Here is a 23,794-nt window from a genome sequence, read left to right as displayed (position 1 = left end):
TTTAGATTAGATTGCAGCCTTGAATAGCGCTTTGTAATCACCAAAAGTGGGTTTTATATGGCCTGAAGAAGCGCAGAAAATTCACAAAAATAAGTAGCATATTTTAAACACATTTTTTATTGGTCAACATTTTAAAGCAAATAATCGAAATTTTTTGATTTATTTTATTTAGTTGACATCTCTAGTAAGCCCCAAACAAACAAGCCGGGCTCCGGAAGTTGTTCGATCGTTTTCGAATCCAAACACCAATCGGTCTAATGTATTCCGTAGAAAACGACAAAAATATCAATGAAATCGTAGCCAGATTTTAGCCTTTTCAGTAAAAATGATTCGCGCAATGTTGTTGCTTATGCTGTGTGTTGCCATTGATCAAGCTGCGAGTCTCAATTCGTTCCTGTACATGAATATCTTCAACAGTGGATTCCATAGGTGAGTACAAAATTTCAAAGAATTCTGTCCCTACCCATCGATCTCTTTTTTCTCCAGAGATGTCCACTACACCTTGAAATTCGGCGGAGTAGGTAGAATGGCTTGTGATCTGATGCTTCTACAGCAATTCCCCTCGGCCATGTACGTCGATACCGATCAGTTGACAAATCTGAAGAAGTTCAAAAAGGTAATTTCCCATCTAATCTTTGTGTAACATTTTAACTACCATTTCCCGTTTCAAACAGATCAACAGCTACGTTCCACTGTATGTCGATGTGGAAAAACCGGCCAGTAAAGCGAGTCCCTTCTCGCTGTACCTGTTCGAAACGGTACGGAAGGAAGTGAACATCACTTTGCCTATCCATTTCCGGTACCATGATCCGTCGGAGAGGAAGTGAGTATTTTTCACTTCAAATAATTGCTTCAGAACTACTTTCAAATCCTGTTGTGGGAGAAATTTGTAGTAAAAATCCTAGTTGAATTGGAATGGCATTACGTCAGAGTCCACATAACTTATTGTCCAGTGGATTTTTGGGGCAATTTTATGACGAGACTTTGAAGTAATCTTTGTAGGTATTGTTATATTCTATTCTATTTTAGTGCTTGCACAGCCAGCGTTGAAAAGCATTCTGGAAATATATTGTTCGTGCAGTTGAAAATCGGAATTTTTGACACGCGAAAATCGTTGTTTCTCCTAAACCGTGTGTTGTACGTCGGACACAGTGCGCTGGATAGAGGGCCAGGTCCGCTGTCCAGTGCACTACGTCCGACGTTATGTTTGGCGAATGGAATACGAGAAAATTCGATTGTCGGGTATGGGAAAACTTCTGGTTTCAACCGCGACGACAATAGTCATAGATACTCTCGTGTTGATACTTGTAGCATGTCAGCGCAGCATTGATACTTGTAGCATGTCAGCGAGATGTCACAAATATTAGAACCGCCTAGCCCACCACTGTGCAGACTTATGAGTTTGTAGATAATTAAAAAACTTACGGCAATCAATTTATCTACCTATGAATAGCATCTACCTATGAATAACATGCAACATGATTACATGAATTTGATTATAGAAGAAACGGGGACAACCGTACCAACCATTTCATTTTTAGGGAAGTGGGTTTTGTATGTAGATTCGATGAGAGTGGCGTAGACAAGAAAGTTAAAGCACACTCCATATTAATGCAATTTCCTGGGATGGGACACTGACATCTTTGTCAAACTGTCCGTCTCCAATTCTCGTAGATATTGAAGTCGAAGAGAAGGTCAAAGATTGGTACAGATAAAGCTGGGGCCCCTACATAAGGATAAGTATCCGGTACCATCCTCAACGATGTTATTTCGCTTGAGGGGTGCTGGTAATCATTGGCGTAGCTAGGATTTTTTTCTTTGTGGAGGGCTTGACTTGTGATACAAACGGTATTGCAGTTTTGAGGAATCAAAATAACTTTCAGATTTGTTACTAGTTTCGTAAACTATATGAGTTCAGTGATTCCAACATGGATTCCTTCAAGAATTAATCTAGAGATTTCAACAGAAATTTCTCCTGCGATATTTTTAAGAGATTCCTCCAGTGATTGTTTTAGTGTTTTTTTTTTCAATTTTTCCTTCAGGAATCCCTCCAGAAATCCATTGAGGTATTTTGTAGGTATTCCTTTAAAGATTTCTTCAGGTATTTCTCCATATATTCCTTCAAGAACTCCGCCAGAGATCGCTCCAAGAATTCCATCTGTATTCAATCTGTATTCTGTATCCAAAGTATTTTTGCAGGAATGTCTTCTATAAATTTTTTCAGAAAAATTAATAAAAACCCGATTTAATCCACCTATGGTGAACAGAACCCTTCTTACACTTATTAAAATTATTATTGTATTATTTGTATTTAACATATTTATTTTGTGTTATTGACCAAAAGTTCTGGCATGTAGTGGATTGGTTTCCAAAATAGCATCATGGACCATGGACTAAACTACCAGAAATGTCAGAAACCTTCTAGAATCTTGTATAGAATGTTTAAAAAATAGCTTACATATTCTGGAATATTGTATATTTTGTTAACTGCCAAAAGATCTTCAATCAATTAACAAATGGGTAAGAAAATCAGCGAGATACACTTTGTCTAATATCTCTTAATCAGTCGATTAAATTAGCACCGAAGTACTTGGTATTCATGGTTATGGTGTAGAAAGGACAAAAATGATATATTTACTAAGTTAATCAGATTTGGCATTAGCTAGTTATTTTGGCTGTCCGGTTCTTGCATTTTTTCCACAATATATAAGTTCAAAGCTTTTATTTAACATATTGTTAGTTTTCATAGAATTCCTGTGCATTTGTAATTTGTTATTTATAATTTTGTTGAAAACAATAACCTGCGAGTATACGCTTTGTATGAGATCAGCATTATTTATTGAAAAACAATTTCCCATAGACTGGTCAAAAACTCATGCAAGATAACAAGTGAATGTAATAATAAAAACCCGATTTAATCCACCTTTGGTGAACAGAACCCTTCTTACACTTATTAAAAATATTGTTGTATTATGCGTATTAAGCAAATTTATTTTATGTGATTGACCAAAAGTTTTAGAAAATATTGTGGATTTGACATCTAGTGAATTGGTTCCCAAAATAGCATCAGACCATGGACTTACCAGAAATGCCAGACACCTCCTAGAATCTTATATGGAATGTTAAAAAAATAGCTTTCATATTCTGGAATATTGTATCTTTTGTTAACTGCCAAATAATCTTGAATCGATTAACAAATGGATAAGAAAATCAGCGAGATGCACTTTGTCTAATATCTCTTAATCAGTCGAATAAATTAGCTCCGAAGTACTTGGTATTCATGGTTATGGTGTAAAAAGGACAAAAATGACATATCTACTAAGTTGATCAGTTTTGGCATTAACTAGTTATTTTGGCTGTCCGGTTCTTGCATTTTTCCCACAATATATAAATTCAAAGCTTTCATTTAACATATTGTTAGTTTTCATAAAATTCCTGTGTATTTGTAATTTGTTAATTATAATTTTGTTGAAAACAATAACCTGCTAGAATACACTTTGTATGAGATCAGCATTATTTATTGAAAAATAATTTCCCATAGACTGGTGAAAAACTAATGCAAGATAACAAGTGAATAGAATAATAAAAAAGAATTTATTGAAATACTCTTCGTAAGATATCTCAGTAATCAAATGTCGAATCGAAATAAAATTTCAGGGCATTATACAAGGATATTGTAGCATTCATTTGGTGCTTAGAGAACCCAAATCGGTTGACAGATGGCTGAAATATTTATTATGGTACCCTTGGTCCAAAATCTTTCAAAAAGTTAACCTGTATTACTCCCAAGTAGACCTGTGCGCCGACTATATTTTGCTCGGCGGCGGCGTGAGGGCCATTTTTGGCCGGCGGCGGCGGCGTCATCGGCGTCACGCCGGTGGCAGCTTTCGGCGGCGGCGGCGGCGGCGGCGGCGTGAATCGGCGTGACCAAAATTTGACCATGATTTAAACATTGGAAAAGCAAAAAAGTTGTCATTACGCTCTATAATTTGCAGTCTGAGCATTTTCATGACCATTGATGACATAAACTATTACATTACAATGAATACTTTTTTTATTTCTGTTCGACTCCGCACTGCCACCAGTGATTAGGCTTTTTTCACTTTTTCGTTCATTTGGAAAACTCGGGCGTCACATATGGGCATAGCAGAGCCGAAATGATTTATCCATTTTTTGTTTTTACGTTGTTTACATTTTTGAAATTTTGAACAGCCTCAATACTATATTTGTTTGGGGAGCAGACAAATATTTATAATATGAAAGGAATATTGAGACATTACCGGTATCCTCAGTGTAATGCATGTTGCATTACTCCATTGCAAACGAAGAGCAATAAAATATTGATTTTACTACAGTTTTTGTTTTGTTTTTTCAAAACCTTCAGAAGCTATCAAACTTGATAATTAGGTATCACTATTTTCAATAAGGAATCCCCGAATATTTTCAGGGAGGAATTCTAGGAGGAGCCTGAAAGAAACTCCTGAAGGAATCCATGAAGAAAATTGTGGACGTATCTCTGCAGGAACTGCTGTATGAAACCCTGAAGAAACTTCTGCAGGTGCCTCTGGCGGTTCAAGAATCTCTTTTAGAGATCCCTGCAGAAAATTCTGAAGCAATCCCTGATTGAAGTTTTCGAGGAAATTCAGAAGAAAATTCAGGATAAATCTTCGAAAGAAATTCCAGGAGGATTCCTCAAATGAATTCAACCAGGAATCCCAAGGGAATTACAGCTGGAGTTTACAAAGAAATTCCAGGAGAAATCCCCGACGGAATGCCAGCGGGAGTTTCTAAAGATATTCCAGAAGGAATCCCCAAAGAATTTCTAGGAAGAATCAACAAAAACTATCGAGAAGGAATCTCTGAAGGAATTCCAGGATATATTCCTGAGAGAATACTAGGAGGAATTTTCGTAAGAATTCTATGAGAAATCCCATCAGATACTCCGAAGTGATTCTAGGAAGAATTCCCAGAGGAATTCTAAGAGGAACCCCCGGAGAAATTCCGTGAGAGATCCCCGTAGGAACTATAGGAGGAATCTCCGAAGAAATTTGAAGAGGTTTCACCAAAGGAATCCCAGGAGGGAATCCCGAAGGAAATCCAGAAGGAATCCCCGACGAAATATCAGGAGAAATCTCCGAAGGAATTTAAGGAAAAATGCTCGAAGGAAAAACCCCTCAAGAGAAACCCCCGAAAAGCAATAAGAGGAATCTCCGAAATTACTCTAGCAGGAATCCTCGAAGAAATTCCGAGAGAAATCCCCGATAAAATTATAGGAGAAATCACCGAAGGAATTCCAGGAGGAAACCCTGCAGGAATTCAAGGAGGACTCCCAAAGGAATTCCAGGAGGAATCTCCGGAGAAATTCGAAGAGAAATCACCAATGGAATTTTATGAGGAAATCCCGGTAATCCTCGACAAAATATCAGTAGGAATCTCCGATTGAATTTTAGAAAGAATCTTCAAAAGAAGTCTAGAAAGAATCCTCGAAGAAATTTCAGGAGAAATCCCTGAGGGCACCTCCGAAGGAATTGCGGGAGGAATCTCCGAAGGAATCACAAGCGGATTCCTCAAAGAGGAAACCTCGATGGAATTCTGAGAGGAATCCCCATAGAAAGTCCAGGAGGAATTTCCAAAGAAATTCAAGATGGAATTCTCGAAGGAACTCTAGGAAGAATCTTCGAATATCAGGAGAAATTTCCGAAGGAATTCTAGGAGAAATCACTGAAAACATTCAAGAAGGAAATCCCGATGGAATTCCAGGAGGAATCCTGGAGTAATTCCATGAGGTATTTTTGAAGGAATTTCATGAAGAAAATCCGAAGAAGATCTAAGAGGAATAACCAAAAGAATCCCAGGAGGAAACCCTGAGGGTATACCAAAAGGAATCCACGACGGAATATCAAGAGGAATCCTCGAAAAAATCCCAGGAGGATTTTATAAAGGAAGTCCAGGAGGAATCCCCAAAAAAATTCCAGATTTTTTCAAAGAAATTCGTGAAGAAATCATCAAAGTGTTTCTAGAAGGGATCAACGAAAAATATCCAAGAGAAATCCTCGTAGAAATTCCATGAGGAACCCCTGAATTTCTAGAAGGCTTTCCCGCAGAAATTCCAAGAGCAAAATCCGAAATAATTCCAGGAGGAATCCTCGAAGAAATTCGAAGAGTAATTCCCATAGAAATTTCAGGAGGAATCCCCGACGGAATATTAGGAGGAATCGCCGTAAAAATTTCAAGAGGAATTCTCAAAGAAAGTTCAGGAGCAATTCTCGAAGAAAGTTCAAGAGGAATCCCCGAAAGAAGTCCAGCAGGAATACCCGACGGAATTCCTGAAAGAATTCCTTAAGGAATTCCAGGAGAAATCCCCGAAACACTTACAGGAGAAATACCTGCAGGAATCCCAGAGGGGACCCCTGAAGGAATTCTGGGAGTAATATCCGAAAGATTTCCAAGCGGAATACTTGAAGGATTTTCAAGAGGAATCCCCGTAGGAAGTCCAGGAAAAATCTCCGAAGCAATTTTAGGAGGAATTCCCGAAAGAATTCAGAGAGAAATCCTCGAACGAATTCCAGGAGGAATCCCCGAATGAATTCTAGGAGAAATCTATGCAGCACTTCCAGAAAGAAACCCCAAAGGAATTCCAGAAGGACTCCTGAAAGAATTCCATGAGTAATCCCTGACGCAAATCCAACGGGATTCTCCGAAGGATTTCTAAGAGAAATCATCAAAGAAATTCCAGGAGGAAACCCCGAAGAAGTTTCAAGAGAAATCCACGTTAAAATATCATGAGAAAGTCCCGAAATAAAATCAGGAGGTATTCATGAAGGATGTTCAGGAGGAATACCCGAAGGAATTCCAGGAGGAATTCCCAAAGAAATTCCAGGAGACACTCCAGAATGAATTCTAGGAGGAATTCCCGAAGAGAGTCTAAATGAAGTGCAGGAAAAATCCCTGGAGGAATTCCATGAGGGATCTAGGTGGAATTTCGGAAAAGTTCTAAGAGGAAGAAATTCGACGAAATATTAGTAGGAATCCCTGAAACAAGTTCAAGAAGAATCCTAGAAGGAAGTCTAAGAGGAAACCTTGAAAGAAAATCTAGGAAGAATCTCCGGAGGAATTCCTGAAAGAATTTCAGGATAAAGCCAGGAGGAATCCACGAAGGAAGTCCAGAGGAACCTCTGAAAAAAGTCTAGGAAGAATCCTTAAAGAAATTACAGAAGAAATCCCTGCAGGGATTCCAGGGGAATGCTCAATTGATTGATAGATTTGTTTTTATATAGAGACTTTCAGCCCTTGGCTGATTCGTCTTTTGTGAATGCTTGAAGGAATTCCGGTAGAAAGGATTTGCAGGAGGCATTCTCTAAAGAATTCCTGGAATAACTCCAGAAGGATATTCTTGAGGAATTATTGGAGAAACTCCATGAAAGATCCCCCAAGAATATCCTGAAGATATGCCTGATTATAATCCTAAGGGAATACTTGAAGAAGCTTCTACAAGAAACCCTGAAGCAACTCCTGTAGGACTTCTTGAATGAGCTTCTAGAGAAATCTCTGGTGTAACTCCTGGAGGCATCCGTGAGTCTTCCTGGAAAAATCTCAATCTCAATATACAATATGAAACAACCCCAGGAGAGATCTTTGGAAGAATTTCTGGAAGAATTTCCGAAGGAACTTCTCGAGCAATCTCCTAAAAATATTCTAAGGGAATCTTGGAAAGAACTCTTATATGGGAATTCCTCTATAATCTTCTGGGGTAATCCCTGAATTCTCCTGGAGGTATTCTTGGATCTTCGTATAAGTTTCTCTGTAGAACTTCTGTAGAGGTTTCTGAAGGAACTTCTGTAGGTATCCCTAAAAAAATCTGGAGGAATCTCTGAAGAAACATCTGCAAGGACTCCTGAAACTCCTGGAAGAATCTCTGATGGAATTCCTGGAAAGATCTCCTGTAGGAATTGTTAAAGGTACTTCAGAAGGAATCTCTGCAGGAACTCTGCAGGAACTAATTTCTAAAGACCTCCTGCAGGAATTCCTGAAGAAACTACTCACGGGATTTTTGATTATTCTTCAGGTGGCATTTATGAACACTCCTGCAAGAATCTTTAAAGGGACTTCTGGAAGAATACCTTAACGAACTCCCGTTGAAATAGCTTAGGGAACTTCTGAAGGTATTCCCAATGAACACGTGGAGGCATCCCTGAATGCTTCTGGAGCTATTAGGGAAATCCCGGAACGAACTCCTGGAGAGATCACTGAAGGAACTTCTGGAGCAATTCTTTAAAAAAAAGCCCTGAGAGAATCTCCGAAAAATTTTCTTGAGGCATCCCCAAGGTATTCCAAGAGGAATCTTCGGAGGAATTTCTAGAGGGATTCTTGAACAAATTCCAAAAAATTCTGAAAGATCTCCTGGAATTTCTAAGAAAACTCCTGGAATAGTTGCTTAAGAAACCCCTGTAGGAATTCCTTATGGAACTTCTGAAGGAATCCATGGAGGAACTTTCATACTTATCTCTGAAGGACCTCCTATGAGAATGCTTAAAAGATATTCTGGATGAATCTTTGATGAATCTCTAGGAGGCATCCCTGAATTCTCCTGAAAGAATTTCTGACGGTACTATAATCGAGATCTTCCTGAGAGATCTTCTAAAAAAAAATCATCCTGGAGGCATCCCTGAAGTATTCTCTGGAGGAATCCAAGGTGGATCTCTTGGAGGCATCGCTGAATCTATGTGGAAGAATCTCTGAAGAAACTTCTGGAGAGATGTGAATGTGTGTTCTAAGAGTTGAGAAATCAATTATTGTTATCAAACTCTTGTGATAGTGATCCTGAGATTTTTTTTATCTAAACATTATATAAACTTGATTTTGTTTGTGCACTGATTATCGGCGCGAAAAATGAAAATCAGCGGCGTGACAAACAGCGGCGTATGGCGCGCCGCCGATACCTTAGTCGGCGTCGGCGTGGGACAAAAAGTGTCGGCGGCGGCGGCGTGGCGCGGCGGCGCACAGGTCTAGGTGTAAGAAGGGTAAAAAGGCTTTTCCTACATACATTCCGTGATATTTTTGCTACTGTTTATTAAGCTCAAATATTACAAAGAGATAGTAGCTTTTATGTATTTGATGCACTTGCATTTTCATGTAGAGCTAACTTGGGAAACCAGATTTGGTCATAAAAAAGGCTTTTCCTACATACATTCCGTGATATTTTTGCTACTGTTTATTAAGCTCAAATATTACAAAGAGATAGTAGCTTTTATATATTTGATGCAATTGCATTTTCATGTATAACTAACTTGTGTAACCAAATATGATCATAAAAAATCTGTTGACAAACGGCTGAGAAATGTATTATGATACATTTTATCAAAAATCTCTCAAAAGCTTAAATTTCATTACTCCTTAGTACTCGTGGAAAGATATCTCGGAAACAAAATGTCCAAACGGCATGAAATTTAATAGCATACTACTTGGATGCTGTAGCTTTCATTTGATGCTGAGAGAACTCAAATCGATTGCACACGGCTGATTCATTTATTATGAAGCATTTTGTCAAAGACCTCTTAAAAAGTTAAGTTGTATTACTCCAAAGTACTCCCCGAAAGATATCTCGGTTATAAAATGTCCAATCGGAATGAAATTCAAAAGCGTTCTTCTAGGGTGCAGTAGCTTTCGTTTCGGGCCTTAAGAACCCGAATCGGTTGATAGACGGCTGAGAAATTTATGGTGATACACATTGTCAAAAATATCTAAAATAATTAAGTTGTACTACTCCCTAGCACTCTTTGAAAGATATCTCGGTAACCGAACGTCCAATCAAAATAAAATTCAATAGCGTTCTACTAGGATGTAGTAGCTTTCATTTGCTTCCAAGAGAACTCAAATCGGTCAACAGATGGCTGAGAACCGTGAGTGACATTTTTTTGTAACATACATACACACACACACACACACACATACACACACACACATACACACACACACGCACATACAGACATTTGCTCAATTCGTCGAGCTGAGTTGATTGGTATATGTGACTCGGCCCTGCGGGCCTCGGATCGAAAGTCGGTTTTCCAAGCGGTATTTATACCCTTCTTATGGGTGTAAGAAGGGTAAAAAGAATTTATTGAAATACTCTTCGTAAGATGTCTCAGTAATCAAATGCCGAATCGAAATAAAATTTCAGGGCCTTTTACAAGGATATTGTAGCTTTCATTTGGTGCTTAGGGAACCCAAGACGGTTGACATACGGCTGAATTATTTATTACCCAAGTAACACACATGTTATATAAAAGTTACGACAGCGCAAGTTTTGGTTGTATAGAAGTTTATTTTACGTTATTTCAACACAATGTTAGAATTACGTAAAATAAACTTCAATACAACCAAAACTTGCGCTGTCGTAACTCTATTATAACATGTGTGTTGCTTGGGTATGGTTCCCTTGGTCAAAAACTTCTCAAAAAGTTAACCTGTATTACTCCCAAGTATTCTTTGAAAGATATCTCGGTAACCAAATGTCCAATCCTAATAAAATTGTATAGGGTTCTTCTAGAATGTCGTAGCTTTCATTTGGTGCCAGGAGAACCGAAATCGGTTGACAGACGGCTAAGATATTTATTATGATACACTTGGTAAAAAATCTCAAAAGGTTTAGTTGTATGAATCCTAAGTACTCTTCGAAAGATATCTCTGTAACCAAATGTCCAATCGAAATAAAATTTCTGGGCGATCTACCAGGATGCTGTAGCTTTCATTTGGTGCCAAGCGAACTCAAAGCGATTGACAAACGGCCAAAATATTTATTATGATACACTTGGTCAAAAATCTTAAAAAAGTTTAGATGTATGACTCATAAGTACTCTTCGAGAGATATCTCGGTAATCAAACGTCCAATCGAAAAAAAAATCAATAGCGTTCTACTAGAATGCAGTAGCTTTCATTTGCTTCCAAGAGAACTCAAATCTGTTGACAGACGGCTGAGAAACGTGCGTGACTTTTTTTTTGTAACGCACATACACACACACATACACACATACACACATACACACATACACACACACACACACACACACACACACACACACACACACACACACACACACACACACACACACACACACACACACACACACACACACACACACACACACACACACACACACACACACACACACACACACACACACACATACAGACATTTGCTCAGTTCGTCGAGCTGAGTTCATTGGTATATGAGACTCGGCCCTCCGGGCCTCGGATCGAAAGTCGGTTTTTCGAGTGATATTTATACCCTTCTTATGGGTGTAAGAAGGGTAAAAAAGGAATTTATTGAGATTACTCCCAAATACTCTTCAAAAGAAATCTCGGTAACTAAATTTCTAATCAAAATAAAAGTCAATGCAATTGTAGGAGGATGTTGTAGCTTTCATTTGATGCTAAGAGAAACCAAATCGTTTGACAGACGGCTCAGAAATTTATTATGAAGCATTTTATCAAAAATCTCTCAAAACCGTAAATTTTATTACTCCTCGAAAGATATCTCGGTTACAAAATGTCCAATCGGAATGAAATTCAAAATCGTTCTTCTGGGATGCAGTAGCTTTCGTTTGGGGCCTTATGAACCCAAATCGGTTGATAGACGGCCGAGAAATTTATGATGATGCATTTTATCAAAAAACTCTAAAAAGCGTAAATTTTATTGAACCTAGGTACTCCTCGAAAGATATCTCGGAAACAAAATGTTCAAACGAAATGAAATTCAATAGCATACTACTAGGATGCTGCACCTTTCATTTGCTGATGAGAGAAATCAAATCGATTGACACACGGCTGGTCAATTTGTTATGAAGCATTTTTCAAAGACCTCTTAAAAAGTTAAGTTGTACTACTCCCTAGCACTCTTCGAAAGATATCTCGGTAACCGAACGTCCAATCAAAATAAAATTCAAAAGCGTTCTACTAGGATGTAGTAGCTTTCGTTTGGGGCCTTAAGAACCCAAATCGGTTGATAGACGGCTGAGAAATTTATGGTGATACACTTTGTTAAAAATATCTAAAATAATTAAGTAGTACTACTCCCTAGCACTCTTTGAAAGATATCTCGGTAACCGAACGTCCAATCAAAATAAAATTCAATAGCGTTCTACTAGGATGTAGTAGCTTTCATTTGCTTCCAAGAGAACTCAAATCGGTCAACAGACGGCTGAGAACCGTGAGTGACATTTTTTTGTAACATACATACACACACACACACACACACACACATACACACACACGCACATACAGACATTTGCTCAATTCGTCGAGCTGAGTTGATTGGTATATGTGACTCGGCCCTGCGGGCCTCGGATCGAAAGTCGGTTTTCCAAGCGGTATTTATACCCTTCTTATGGGTGTAAGAAGGGTAAAAAAAGGCTTTTCCTACATACATTCCGTGATATTTTTGCTACTGTTTATTAAGCTCAAATATTACAAAGAGATAGTAGCTTTTATGTATTTGATGCAATTGCATTTTCATGTAGAGCTAACTTGAGAAACCAGATTTGGTCATAAAAAAGGCTTTTCCTACATACATTCCGTGATATTTTTGCTACTGTTTATTAAGCTCAAATATTACAAAGAGATAGTAGCTTTTATATATTTGATGCAATTGCATTTTCATGCAGAGCTCCTTGAGAAACCAAATTTGATCATAAAAAAAGGCTTTTCCTACATACATTCCGTGATATTTTTGCTACTGTTTATTAAGCTCAAATATAACAAAGAGATAGTAGCTTTTATGTATTTGATGCAATTGCATTTTTATGTATAACTAACTTGTGTAACCAAATATGATCATAAAAAATCTGTTGACAAACGGCTGAGAAATGTATTATGATACATTTTATCAAAAATCTCTCAAAAGCGTAAATTTCATTACTCCTTAGTACTCGTGGAAAGATATCTCGGAAACAAAATGTCCAAACGGCATAAAATTTAATAGCATACTACTTGGATGCTGTAGCTTTCATTTGATGCTGAGAGAACTCAAATCGATTGACACACGGCTGATTCATTTATTATGAAGCATTTTGTCAAAGTAAGAGAGTTAAGTTGTATTACTCCAAAGTACTCCCCGAAAGATATCTCGGTTACAAAATGTCCAATCGGAATGAAATTCAAAAGCGTTCTTCTAGGGTGCAGTAGCTTTCGTTTCGAGCCTTAAGAACCCGATTCGGTTGATAGACGGCTGAGAAATTTAGGGTGATACACTTTGTCAAAAATATCTAAAATAATTAAGTTGTACTACTCCCTAGCACTCTTTGAAAGATATCGCGGTAACCGAACGTCCAATCAAAAAAAAATTCAATAGCGTTCTACTAGGATGTAGTAGCTTTCGTTTGGGGCCTTAAGAACCCAAATCGGTTGATAGACGGCTGAGAAATTTATGGTGATACACTTTGTCAAAAATATCTAAAATAATTAAGTTGTACTACTCCCTAGCACTCTTTGAAAGATATCTCGGTAACCGAACGTCCAATCAAAATAAAATTCAATAGCGTTCTACTAGGATGTAGTAGCTTTCATTTGCTTCCAAGAGAACTCAAATCGGTCAACAGACGGCTGAGAACCGTGAGTGACATTTTTTTGTAACATACATACACACACACATACACACACACACGCACATACAGACATTTGCTCAATTCGTCGAGCTGAGTTGATTGGTATATGTGACTCGGCCCTGCGGGCCTCGGATCGAAAATCGATTTTCCAAGCGGTATTTATACCCTTCTTATGGGTGTAAGAAGGGTAAAAATATACAAAAACAAATTACTGTAGACATAGATTTCTTCAGTTTTTTATCAAGGGGTTCCTTCAGAAATTCTTCCGGGAATGCTAAGAAAGCTCTCCTAAGATTATCTAAGGAATTATTCATGTGATTGCTTCCGGGATTCCTCAGGGGGTTTCTTCAGAATTTCCTTCAAAGATTTTTGCAGGGATTCACCCGGGAATTCCTTCTGTGATTATTTCCGGGAATATTAAAAAAATGCATTCAAGAACTCTTCTTGGGATTCCTTCAGGAATTCGTCCTGGATTTTTTTTTCAGAAACTCCTCCAGTAATTAATCCAAGACTTCCTCCAGGAACTGTTTCGAGATTCCCTTGGGAATTCCTCTTCGGATTGCTTCCGAGATTCCTCCAGGGATTCCTTCAGGAATGTTACGACTAGGATACGTCGGTAAAATGCCCGAACCCAACTGTTTGGGTTCTCATGAGTGTATCTTCGAATACGTCCAGTCCCAGTGTATCCTCAATACAGAAATAAAGTTAGTTCTAGTTTGACTACAGACATGCTCGGTTCATTTGGCATCATGAAAGAATGTCTCCGTAAGCAACGTCTCACGAATATAACAAGAAACTGCAACAGGAATTCCTTCAGGAACTGCTACAAGGATTCCTCCAAGAGTTCCTCTACGTACTATTAAGGATTCCTTAGAAATTTCAGTCATTTTTTCAGTACTTCTCCTGGGATTTCTTCAGATACTCCTGCTGGAATTCCCCCAGGAATTGCTCCTTGGTTTTCTTCAGGAGTTCTTCCTGGGATTCCGATAGGAATTCCTCAATAGATCCCTCCATTAATTCTTCCAGGATTCCTCTGGAAATTCCTGAAGAGATTGCTCTAGAAATACATGCAGGTACTCGTCCAGGAATTCCTCCAGAGATTTCTCCAGGTATTCCTCTAGAGATACATCAAGGAATTCCTTCAGGGATTCATCCAGGAATACCTTCTGAAAGTGCTCCAGTGATTATTTAAGTAAATCCTCCAGGAATTCCACCAGGGATTCATCCAGGAATACCATCTGAAAGTGCTCCAGTGATTATTTAAGTAAATCCTCCAGGAATTCCACCAGGGATTTTCTCTAAGGGTTCCTCATGGAATTTATGCAGGGATTACTCCAGGAACTCCTCTAGCGATTTCTCAAGGAATTTCTCCAGAGATTCCTCTAGGAATTTCTCCAGGGGTTTCTCCACCCACTCCTTCAGAAATTCTTCTTGGAAATCCTCTAGGCCTAGGGATTACTCTAGGAATTTCTCCAGGATTTCCTTTAGGAATACCTCCAGGTATTCCTCGAGGCATTTCTCCAGGAGTTCCTCCAGGGATTTCCATAGGGATTCCTGAAGCGATTCCTCTAGGATTACATTCAGGGACTCCTCGAGGAATACCTTCAAGAATTTCACTAGGAATTTCTTCAGTAATTTCTTCAGGAATTGGTACAGGATTTACCCCAGAAATTATTACGTCAGTTTCTCTAGAAATTTATCCAGGAAATCTTCCAGGAACTCCTTCAGAAATTTCCCCAGGAACGAATCCCGGACTTAATCCAAGAATTATTCCAAGAATTCCGCCAGGGATTGCTGCACTAATTCCTCCTGAGATTCCTCTCGGAATTCCTTCAAGGATTTCTTCAGGAATCCTCTAAAAAATTCTCCAGGGATTTCTCCAGAAATTCCTCCAGGGATTCCTTCAGAAATTCCTCCAGGAATTCCTCCCGGAATTTATCCAGGAATTCCTCCCGGAATTTATCCAGAAATTATTCAAGGTATTCCTCCAGACCTCCATCCAGGCATTTCCCCAGGATTCCAACTAGACATTTCTCCAGGATTCCATCCAGGCATTTCTCCACGGGCTCCTCCAGGAATTCCCCCATAAATTCCTTCAGAAATTCCTATAACAATTCTTCCAGGAATTTCTCCAGTAAATCCTCCAGGGATTCTTTCAGAAATGTTTCAGGAATTCCTCCAGGAATTTTCCCAGGGATTCCTCCGGGAATTCTTTCAGAGTTTCCTCTAGGAATTCCTCCAGTAATTTACCAGGAACTCCTTCAGGTATGCCTCTAAGGATTCTTCCAGAGGTTCCTTCGATGATTTCTCCAATAATTCCTCTAGAAAATTCGCCTATAATTCCTCCTGGAATTCCTCCTGAAAATGTTCTGGGATTCTGCCAGGAATTTGTCTAGAAGTTCCTCCAGGCATTCCTCTTGAGGGTCCTCCTGAAATTGTTTCCGAGAATCCTCCAATAATTCCCCTGGGATTCTTCCAAGAATTTCTTCAGAAATTTCTCTAAGGATTCCTCCAGGAATTCCTCAAGAGGTTTCTTCAGAAATTTCTACAGAAATTCCTCCCAGAGTTCTTCCAGGGAATCCTCCAGGAAATTATCCAGGGAGTCTTCCCGGAAATTATTCTGGAATTCCCCCAGGGATTCCTCTAGGATTACTGCATAAATTCCTCCAGTATTTTTTCCAGGGATGCTACAAGGAAATTATCTAGTTATTCCTTCAGAAATTTCTCCGGGGATTCCTCCAAGAGTTCTTCTAGTTATTTCTCCAGAAATTTCACTAGATATACTTTTACAAATTCCTCCATGAATTTCTCCAGGGATTGCGCCAAAAATTTGGCCAGAAGTTCCTTCACGATTTGCTCCAGAGATTCTTGTAGGAGTTGCTTCAGGGATTTCTCCAGGAAGTCCTCCAGGGATTTCTCCAAGAATTCCTCTGGGGATTCCTCCAGGAATTCGTCCTGGAATTCATCCAAGGATTCATCCAGAAATTAGTCGAGGAATTCCTCCACGAATTCCTCGAGAGAATTTTCCAGGAATTCCTCAACAGAATTCCTGGAGTAATTTCATTAGAAATTCCTCTCAAGATCTTTTCAAAAATTAATTTAGGGGTTCGGTCAGAAATTTCAGAAATCCGTCCATCATCTTTTCAAAGGATTCACCCAAGATTTTTTCCAGGATTACCTGAAGATTTTTTAAATTATTAGAAGAATTTCTTGAGGAATTCTTCCAGCTATTTGTATTGGAATTCTTTAGGATTATTTTAGAGGGATAGGGTATGTGTACCGTTCCTTGGCCTAATATGCCAGCCGCCTTGACAATTTTGACCATAACTCGTGAATTAATAGCACTATAAATGATGTCTTCACTCTATCACGCACTCTAGGCAGTGCATGTTTCTGCAATTGGAAGTAAACTAGCATAAATATTCAAGAACTTACTTAATTACGTTGAAAAGATTCGATGCGATGGTATGCAACGTTGGTCTACGGTACAAAAATTGGCCTATTAGTGGATACATCGTTGGCCTATTGCTTTCCAAACGCTAGAACCACTTATTCTATATTTTTTTAATATTTCTGCTGAAGTATTATCACTGTTTGTTCACCAATCTTGCTTTCAAATTACATTTTCGGAGCCAAATTTTCACAACTATAAAGAAATAACTTAAACTAAAGTTCTTTCTTAATTTAGTAACGAAAACAATGCAACTCCATTTTTGTGTTATATTTTAACAGTCACCGCACACAAAATCTTTCTTCCCGTTCGTTCTTTCTGGTTCAATCGCAAGCAATGTGGTTGACGTCACTTTTTCGGTGTTGTTGACGTCACTTTACTGATGGGCCAAGATTTGGGTACATAGTGAAAAAAATGTCCTCAATATTCGGCCCACATTAAATTTGTAAAGTAGTTATTATTCATTGAAAACAAATATACAAGGTCAAAATAGCGTCTTTGACCGTCGCATAAAATGTTCAGTTATCGAAAAGTCAGTTCGAAATGTTCCAGAATCAGGCCTTTTATGATCATGTATATAGACTACCCACTAAGCCGAAGAATCATGGCGTCTACAAAAGCTAAACAAAGTGACATTTTCATTCAATTTTAATGCTCCAAAATGCTAAAATTGAAACGAAATGTTACAGTTGTGTGGCGCATAGCTTTTCCGATCTCCAGTTATGCGTGTTTGTTTGAGTTTTTGGTTAACGTTAAGATAGGCCGAATGAGGGGCCTATGCCAACGAAGCATTCCGATACCCTACATAGGTCAGGAAATTATTCAAGAAATCATACAGGAATTCTTTCACAATTATCTCCGTGAAATCTTTTAGGAGTTCATCTACAGATTTATTCAGAAATCCATCTGCAATGGCTTCTTCAAGAATTTCTCCAGGGATTTCCTTCAGAAATTCTTACAGGGACACCTCGGAGGTTTCCACCAGTGATAGTTTCAAGGTTTTTGCGGGAATACCTTCAAAAATACTTCCAAGTATCTTTCCGGAAATTGTCAATTGAGTTTTACATAAGATAATGTTCTGAGATGAGTATATGCAGTATAGGAGTATATAAAACTGTCCTTGGAGTAAGTCTTGGGGTAATTCCGGCAAGGATGTATTAGGAACAATACAACTGAAGGTTTATTCTTAGAGTATTAGAGATCCAGGATATTCTAAGATTGCTATTAAGCATAGACAAATTGGATAGTTACTCGCGTTCACGCTTCAGCTATATTGGACCTTTCATGTTTTGTGATATCTATTTTCTCTAGAGGTTCAGAAACTTCTGCTGGAATTCCATTGCATGGCATTCTACCAGATTTTTTTCTACATGATACTTGAATTTCACAAGGAAGCACTTAACAATATTTTGCTGTAACGTTGCTAGAAAATTCAGAGGTTCTTTAGGATACACATCAAAAAATTCCTTTAAAAACTATAATTTAGATTTCTTTTTTCGCTGATTTAAAAAAGAAGTTGACAGGGCATTGCTACTTATATAATTCTGGTTATGTTAAAAAATTTAAACTTTTGCGGTTTTTATTTTTTTTTGTAACCCATAACGAAGACAAATGTCAACGCTGTTTATAAGTTTGGTGTAAACCGGAAGAAAAATACGTAGATCAGAAAAGACCAAAAGAAATCGAAAGCAAAAAATATAAAAGTTCAAGACCATAGAAAAATCAAAAGCAAAAAGAATCAGAAAAAACGGACGAATACAGAAAAACCGCAGGCTGCCGGTGTTGTATAGATAATAACAGTTTGAGACGTATCATAAGTCATGAAAAATACACAAAGATATAGGGCAAATTACCTATTTTCGGCAGTTTTGTTCTCTTCGTCATGGGGGATTTGAAACCTGTTGAGCTCAGAGTTGGCCTCAAATCCTTCCCAATCAAGCTGAGTTAAATGCCCAAATTTGAGGAAGTTTGGCCTACAAAAATGCTAGAATCCTGAAAGATGCTATAAGCACACCAAAACATATTAATTGTATTTGAGGCGAACAATAAAACAGAAAGAAGTATCATCAGATCTGCTACACTCATACAATCAATAAATGATTAGAAGAGACTGATAGTTTCAGGGAAATAAATAAATAAATATAGCTGATCTCATATAATTAGGCGATTATTGTGCTAGATATATCAGACGGATAGGTGTGTAATTGTTCGCTTTTTTCAGGCTATGTCTTCCCGACTAAAAAAATATATCAAGTTTATATTATATTGTGTTATGTTGTTATATTGTTTTTCAATAACTCATTATGTTATATACTAGATGCAGGATGATGGTTAAATAGCTTATATTGTAACAAAAAGTACACTGGTCTAATCAAGATTATAACCTATTTTGTTATAATCATATCAAAAATATAATAAAATGTGATATGAATTTTGGCATTCTCTAAGCTTTCTACCAAAAATTGAGCTGATTTGGTTGAAAATTGAGAGTGCACAAGCCCTTCAAAGTTTGTATGGAAATTACTATGGGAAAAGGACGTTTTTCATTCAATTAACCGTAGCATTTCCTCAAGTGCCCTAGAGTGTTAGTTGACCCTTGGTACTCCTAGGCTACTCTATCAGCTACAACTTTGCCGAAGACCACATTCAAATCGGACGCCTCATTAATTAGTTATTAATTTTTATCCAGAATGAAAATCTTTGATCATGATGGTTACACTATTCGATGGGCATCACTGCAATTTGCCTGGAAACATAGTAGCCATGATTTCTGTGTGATATCTTTGGCGCCATGTGCAGCAGAAGCTGAACGATCACTGTTAAAGTTTATCCAGTTGGATAAAAATCGATAACTAATTAATGAGACGTCCGATTTGAATGTGGTCCTCGGCAAAGTTGTAGCTGATAGGGTAGCCCAGCAGTACCAAGGGTCAACTAACACTCTAGAGCATTTGGAGAAATGCTACGGTCAATTGAATGAAAAACGTTCTTTTCCCATAGTAATTCCCATACAAACTTTGAAGGGCTTGTGCACTCTCAATTTTCAACCAAATCAGCTCAAAATTTGGGAGAAGGCTTAGAATCTGGGTATGTATCGAATAAGCGGTGTGGAGCAAAAACGATTTTTTGAACCACGCTAATAATTATAATTATATCACAATGAGTTATAAATATCATGGTTTGTTAGGATTATGTTACATTTTTGTTACAATTTTCTAGTCGGGTGCTCGTGATGATGCAAATGTGGAATTGTGTGAGGACAATTTGGTACACGTTTTATTGGCGGATTAAAGAAACGCTAGATGACCTACAACCGTTTATATTTAGTATCAGTATCTCAGACATGTTCGTTCTGTCCCTTTCTCAGATTTGAACGGATCCAAATAGAAAGCCCCACTCTGTACGTCCAGTGTCGCGGCACGAGCACCAAAAACCTCCTCAAATCAACGGGAACTTACCGGTACCCTTGCCCAAGTAGTGCCCAAATCTACGACTACGATAAGCTTGGTGAGGCAGAATACTGTGACTGGCAGGAGCTGGAGTTCAGTGTAGGTTCAATGGGTTGGAATTTCGGATTGTTTCGATAGTAACTTGTTATGGGTTTCTTTTCTTACCGCAGAACGTACCGACTGTGATCAGCGTACTCATTCCAGTGGGCAACAGTGCCTCGTACAAATTCGTCCTGCCCGCTACCATCCTCGTCAGCTGGATCGGTAGCATGTACTTGATCTACATAATCGTCAAATCGGGTAAGCGCATCAACAAAAAGCTTTTATAAAATAGATCTCAAAATAAAGACTACTGAAATTGAAACTTTAAAACTGTGGTATTTTTTTTTAATTTTAAATATACGTTTTATTGGCAACAATCACAAAAATATATAGGTATTTTATCTTTCTTCATAATATGCTCCAAGGTGGAATGCATTTGGTTCAGTCAATGCAGCCTTGCTGAAGTTATTTTTCTCTATATTATAACCTGTTGCTCTGGGAACGTTTGTACCTTACGACTAAAACTCACGATTAACATTGGTAGCGTGACGGTTCAGTAAAATCCTTGGCTTCCCTATTAAAAAAAACTGTAATTTAAGAGCACTCGATTTGTATCATTCCTTATGATATGACGATCGGTTCCATTCCATATAGGCTTCTCGTTTCACTTTTGTTTGATGTATAGTATATCATTTTTCTGGACTAGACTAAGTTTTTTCTTATCGATAATAAAAGATATCTATCTAGTTTCTTTCGTACGCCTGCGACACGTTTAGTCCACGTAGTCGGCTCGTTCGGTGGTACTTTGATTATTTGGCCTCGCAGCTTCTGTGTCATCTGCGGAAAGATAAAAGGTTAGTCAACAATATCCGAAAATTCTGGGTAATTGTTTTGAAACAAGGCTACTAATTATTTGACATTTAACATAATAACCAGATCAGATGACTAACCCGCGGAGGTGCATCCGCAGTCATATTACGAGAGAACAACTTCCTGACTCAACATCTGTTCTTTGATTTAAAAGCAGAGCAGGATTCAGTTTAAAAAAATGAGTTTTGGCAGACAATGTCAGAACATGCTTTTCTGGTGAAATTAATTAGGCTGATACCCACAACGCTGGATGGATCAACATCAAGTGCTCAGATCGCAGTCGAAGTGTTAAACAAATCGCCGATAAAATTGCGGTTCGTAATTTATGATGAAATTTCAAATCATTGAAATGTAGCACAGGGGGATTAACGTACTCACGGAATTTTAAAACCAAATGGCCTTGTTTTAGTTAGAGTTACCCATTTGACCACCCAGTCAACCAGTGATCGTATAAGATGTAGCATCAGATGTTAAAGTGGAGGCTTGCACGTTTAAGGCCTCCACTTTATCATCGTATACAACATCTTATACGATGACTGGTTGTCTGGGCAATACCAGCAAAACTACTTACCATCTTTCTTATCCGGTCGTGGCTCATTCCACGGTTGAATATCAGCCTTGCCCAGTGTTATGAACACAAGATTACCGAAGAAATAGATGCCCGCGGCTATGTAGAACACTGTTCGCCACTGAACCGGATCCGTCTAAAACATTTAAATTGAAAAATATAACTATTAACTATGCACGCTATGTCTGAACTAGCAGATTATAAAAATTGAATGTACATCGGGTTTCTTTCCACAGAATGTCAGATTTCATGCTATATTATCATATGCAGAAAGTTTTAAAATATTTCATCGAGGGAAATTTTGATTTTTTCATCATTTTAGCTGTTTTTCATACAAATTTGCATGAAATTCTCATTTCGTCCAATTTCTCTCCCATACAAAATGTATGGAAAAATATTCACCGATAGAATATTTTAAAACCTTCTGCAAATGAAAATGTAGCTGGAATAGAGATGTTTGGTGAAGCGAAACGCGATGTACATTCAATTTTTATATTCTGTTGGTTCAGACATAGCGTGCCATGTTCTTGTACACATGACCAACAAGACTACTTACGGCGTCATGCAAAACCAGTCCCACAAGCAGTGGAGCGATGATAGACATGATGTTGGCCGCACAGTTGGTGATACCCATCATCGTACCGGCATGATTCGGTGCCAGATCGATATGGTTTACCTGGAAGCCCAGATAGGTTGCTGAGTTGATTCCAACGGCCGTAGTAAGCAAGGCAACTGCCAAATCGATTTCTCCTTTTGGAACGAAGGCTAGCCCCAGCAGAGCCCCCATAGGAATCCAGAGACCGATCGTGTTGAATAGTTTTCTGCTTGTTTCGCGAGAGAGGTACTGTCTGTTGATCAGGAAGTCGGAGATCGGGGAGAAGACCATGCTGAGCACCCACATAACCAAGTACGGCAAACTGGATAGCAGCGCATTGCTCTTGATGTCCAGGTCCAGAACGTTCTTCATGAACGTTGGCATCTCGGTGAGCAGCGTCCAGAAGCCCCAGTTGTGACTGCAATGTGCAACCGTTAGGGCGATCATCGGAGCCGAAGTGAAAATAGCCTTCCATGGAGTGACAATCTTCTTGCTGTGATCCTGGTTGCCTAGTGAGCTTTCGATGAAATCTCGTTCTTCAGCGGATATTGATCCATGCTCGACCGGCGAGTTTCCGCCGAAGAAGAACCACGCCACGGTCCATGCGATACCAGCCGCCCCAGACACGTAGAAGATTCCAGGCCAGCCTACGGATGACGAAGCCAGGAAACCACTGCTGGCCAACATGATCACCGTACCGAATTGGGCACCCGCGTAACAGTACGTTCCGAGGCGACCTCGCTCCGATACTGGAGCCCATTTTGATAGCAGCGTGTGGGTTGATGGGAAGATGAAGCCTTGACTAAGACCTTGAACTATCCGCAGAGCTATCACAAGCTGTAAGATAAAATATATTTTTTTAATCTTTAGGGGGATCTACTGGGGGTTTTACTACAAGGTTTAAACGGCTACGCAGTCTTTAATGCAAAAAACAGGTTTATAATTTGCCCGACGTTTTGACACTGATGTAACTAATTGTTCGTTTTCGGTCTTATATTTCGTCTTACTGTAACTGTCTGGTTACAGTCTGTCGTCTGTTACATCAAAAATAATGGAAAAAATAAATAAATCATTTTCATAATTTTTGCATCAATTGAAAGCTGAGGCATTTATACATAACATATCAAAAAATTAGAGAAGTCTTTTTTCCTATCAAAAGTTATCTGCAGTTTTGTAAATTAAGCCACGTTTTCTCCATACATTTCCATGCGCACCGGCAAC

General features: G+C 38.6%; 2 protein-coding genes across 4 annotated transcripts in view; one reads left to right on the top strand and one right to left on the bottom strand.

Annotated features, from left to right (window-relative positions):
- The first annotated feature begins 28 nt into the window (after nt 1–28).
- LOC109407335 (phosphatidylinositol-glycan biosynthesis class X protein) lies at nt 29–20,870 on the top strand. The gene is made up of 5 exons (XM_019680333.3): nt 29–429; nt 487–616; nt 675–823; nt 20,417–20,597; nt 20,669–20,870. The coding sequence occupies exons 1-5, from the start codon at nt 326–328 to the stop codon at nt 20,825–20,827; spliced, it is 723 nt and encodes a 240-aa protein (XP_019535878.3). The 5' UTR covers nt 29–325; the 3' UTR covers nt 20,828–20,870.
- The window catches only part of LOC109421653 (putative inorganic phosphate cotransporter), a 49,590-nt gene continuing 46,652 nt past the window's right edge, over nt 20,857–23,794 (bottom strand). For all 3 annotated transcript variants that reach the window (XM_062849741.1, XM_019696175.3, XM_019696174.3), the window contains exons 3-5: nt 22,535–23,410; nt 21,982–22,114; nt 20,857–21,377 (exon numbers count right to left, since the gene is read on the bottom strand). In XM_062849741.1, coding sequence (XP_062705725.1) covers nt 21,313–21,377; nt 21,982–22,114; nt 22,535–23,410 — 1,074 coding nt within the window. In that variant the 3' untranslated portion in view covers nt 20,857–21,312. The remainder of the gene's footprint in view (nt 21,378–21,981; nt 22,115–22,534; nt 23,411–23,794) is intronic.

Source organism: Aedes albopictus, chromosome 2 (assembly GCF_035046485.1).
Source record: "Aedes albopictus strain Foshan chromosome 2, AalbF5, whole genome shotgun sequence".
Taxonomy (NCBI): domain Eukaryota; kingdom Metazoa; phylum Arthropoda; class Insecta; order Diptera; family Culicidae; genus Aedes; species Aedes albopictus.
This window is presented reverse-complemented; position numbering and strand designations above follow the sequence as displayed.

Excerpts from the sequence above, each read along its gene's own strand:
- LOC109407335 (XM_019680333.3), top strand. The coding sequence starts at position 326 with ATGATTCGCGCAATGTTGTTGCTTATGCTGTGTGTTGCCATTGATCAA. Across the intron at positions 430-486 it reads TTCAACAGTGGATTCCATAG|AGATGTCCACTACACCTTGA; the intron begins GTGAGTACAAAA and ends TTTTTTCTCCAG. Across the intron at positions 617-674 it reads ATCTGAAGAAGTTCAAAAAG|ATCAACAGCTACGTTCCACT; the intron begins GTAATTTCCCAT and ends CGTTTCAAACAG.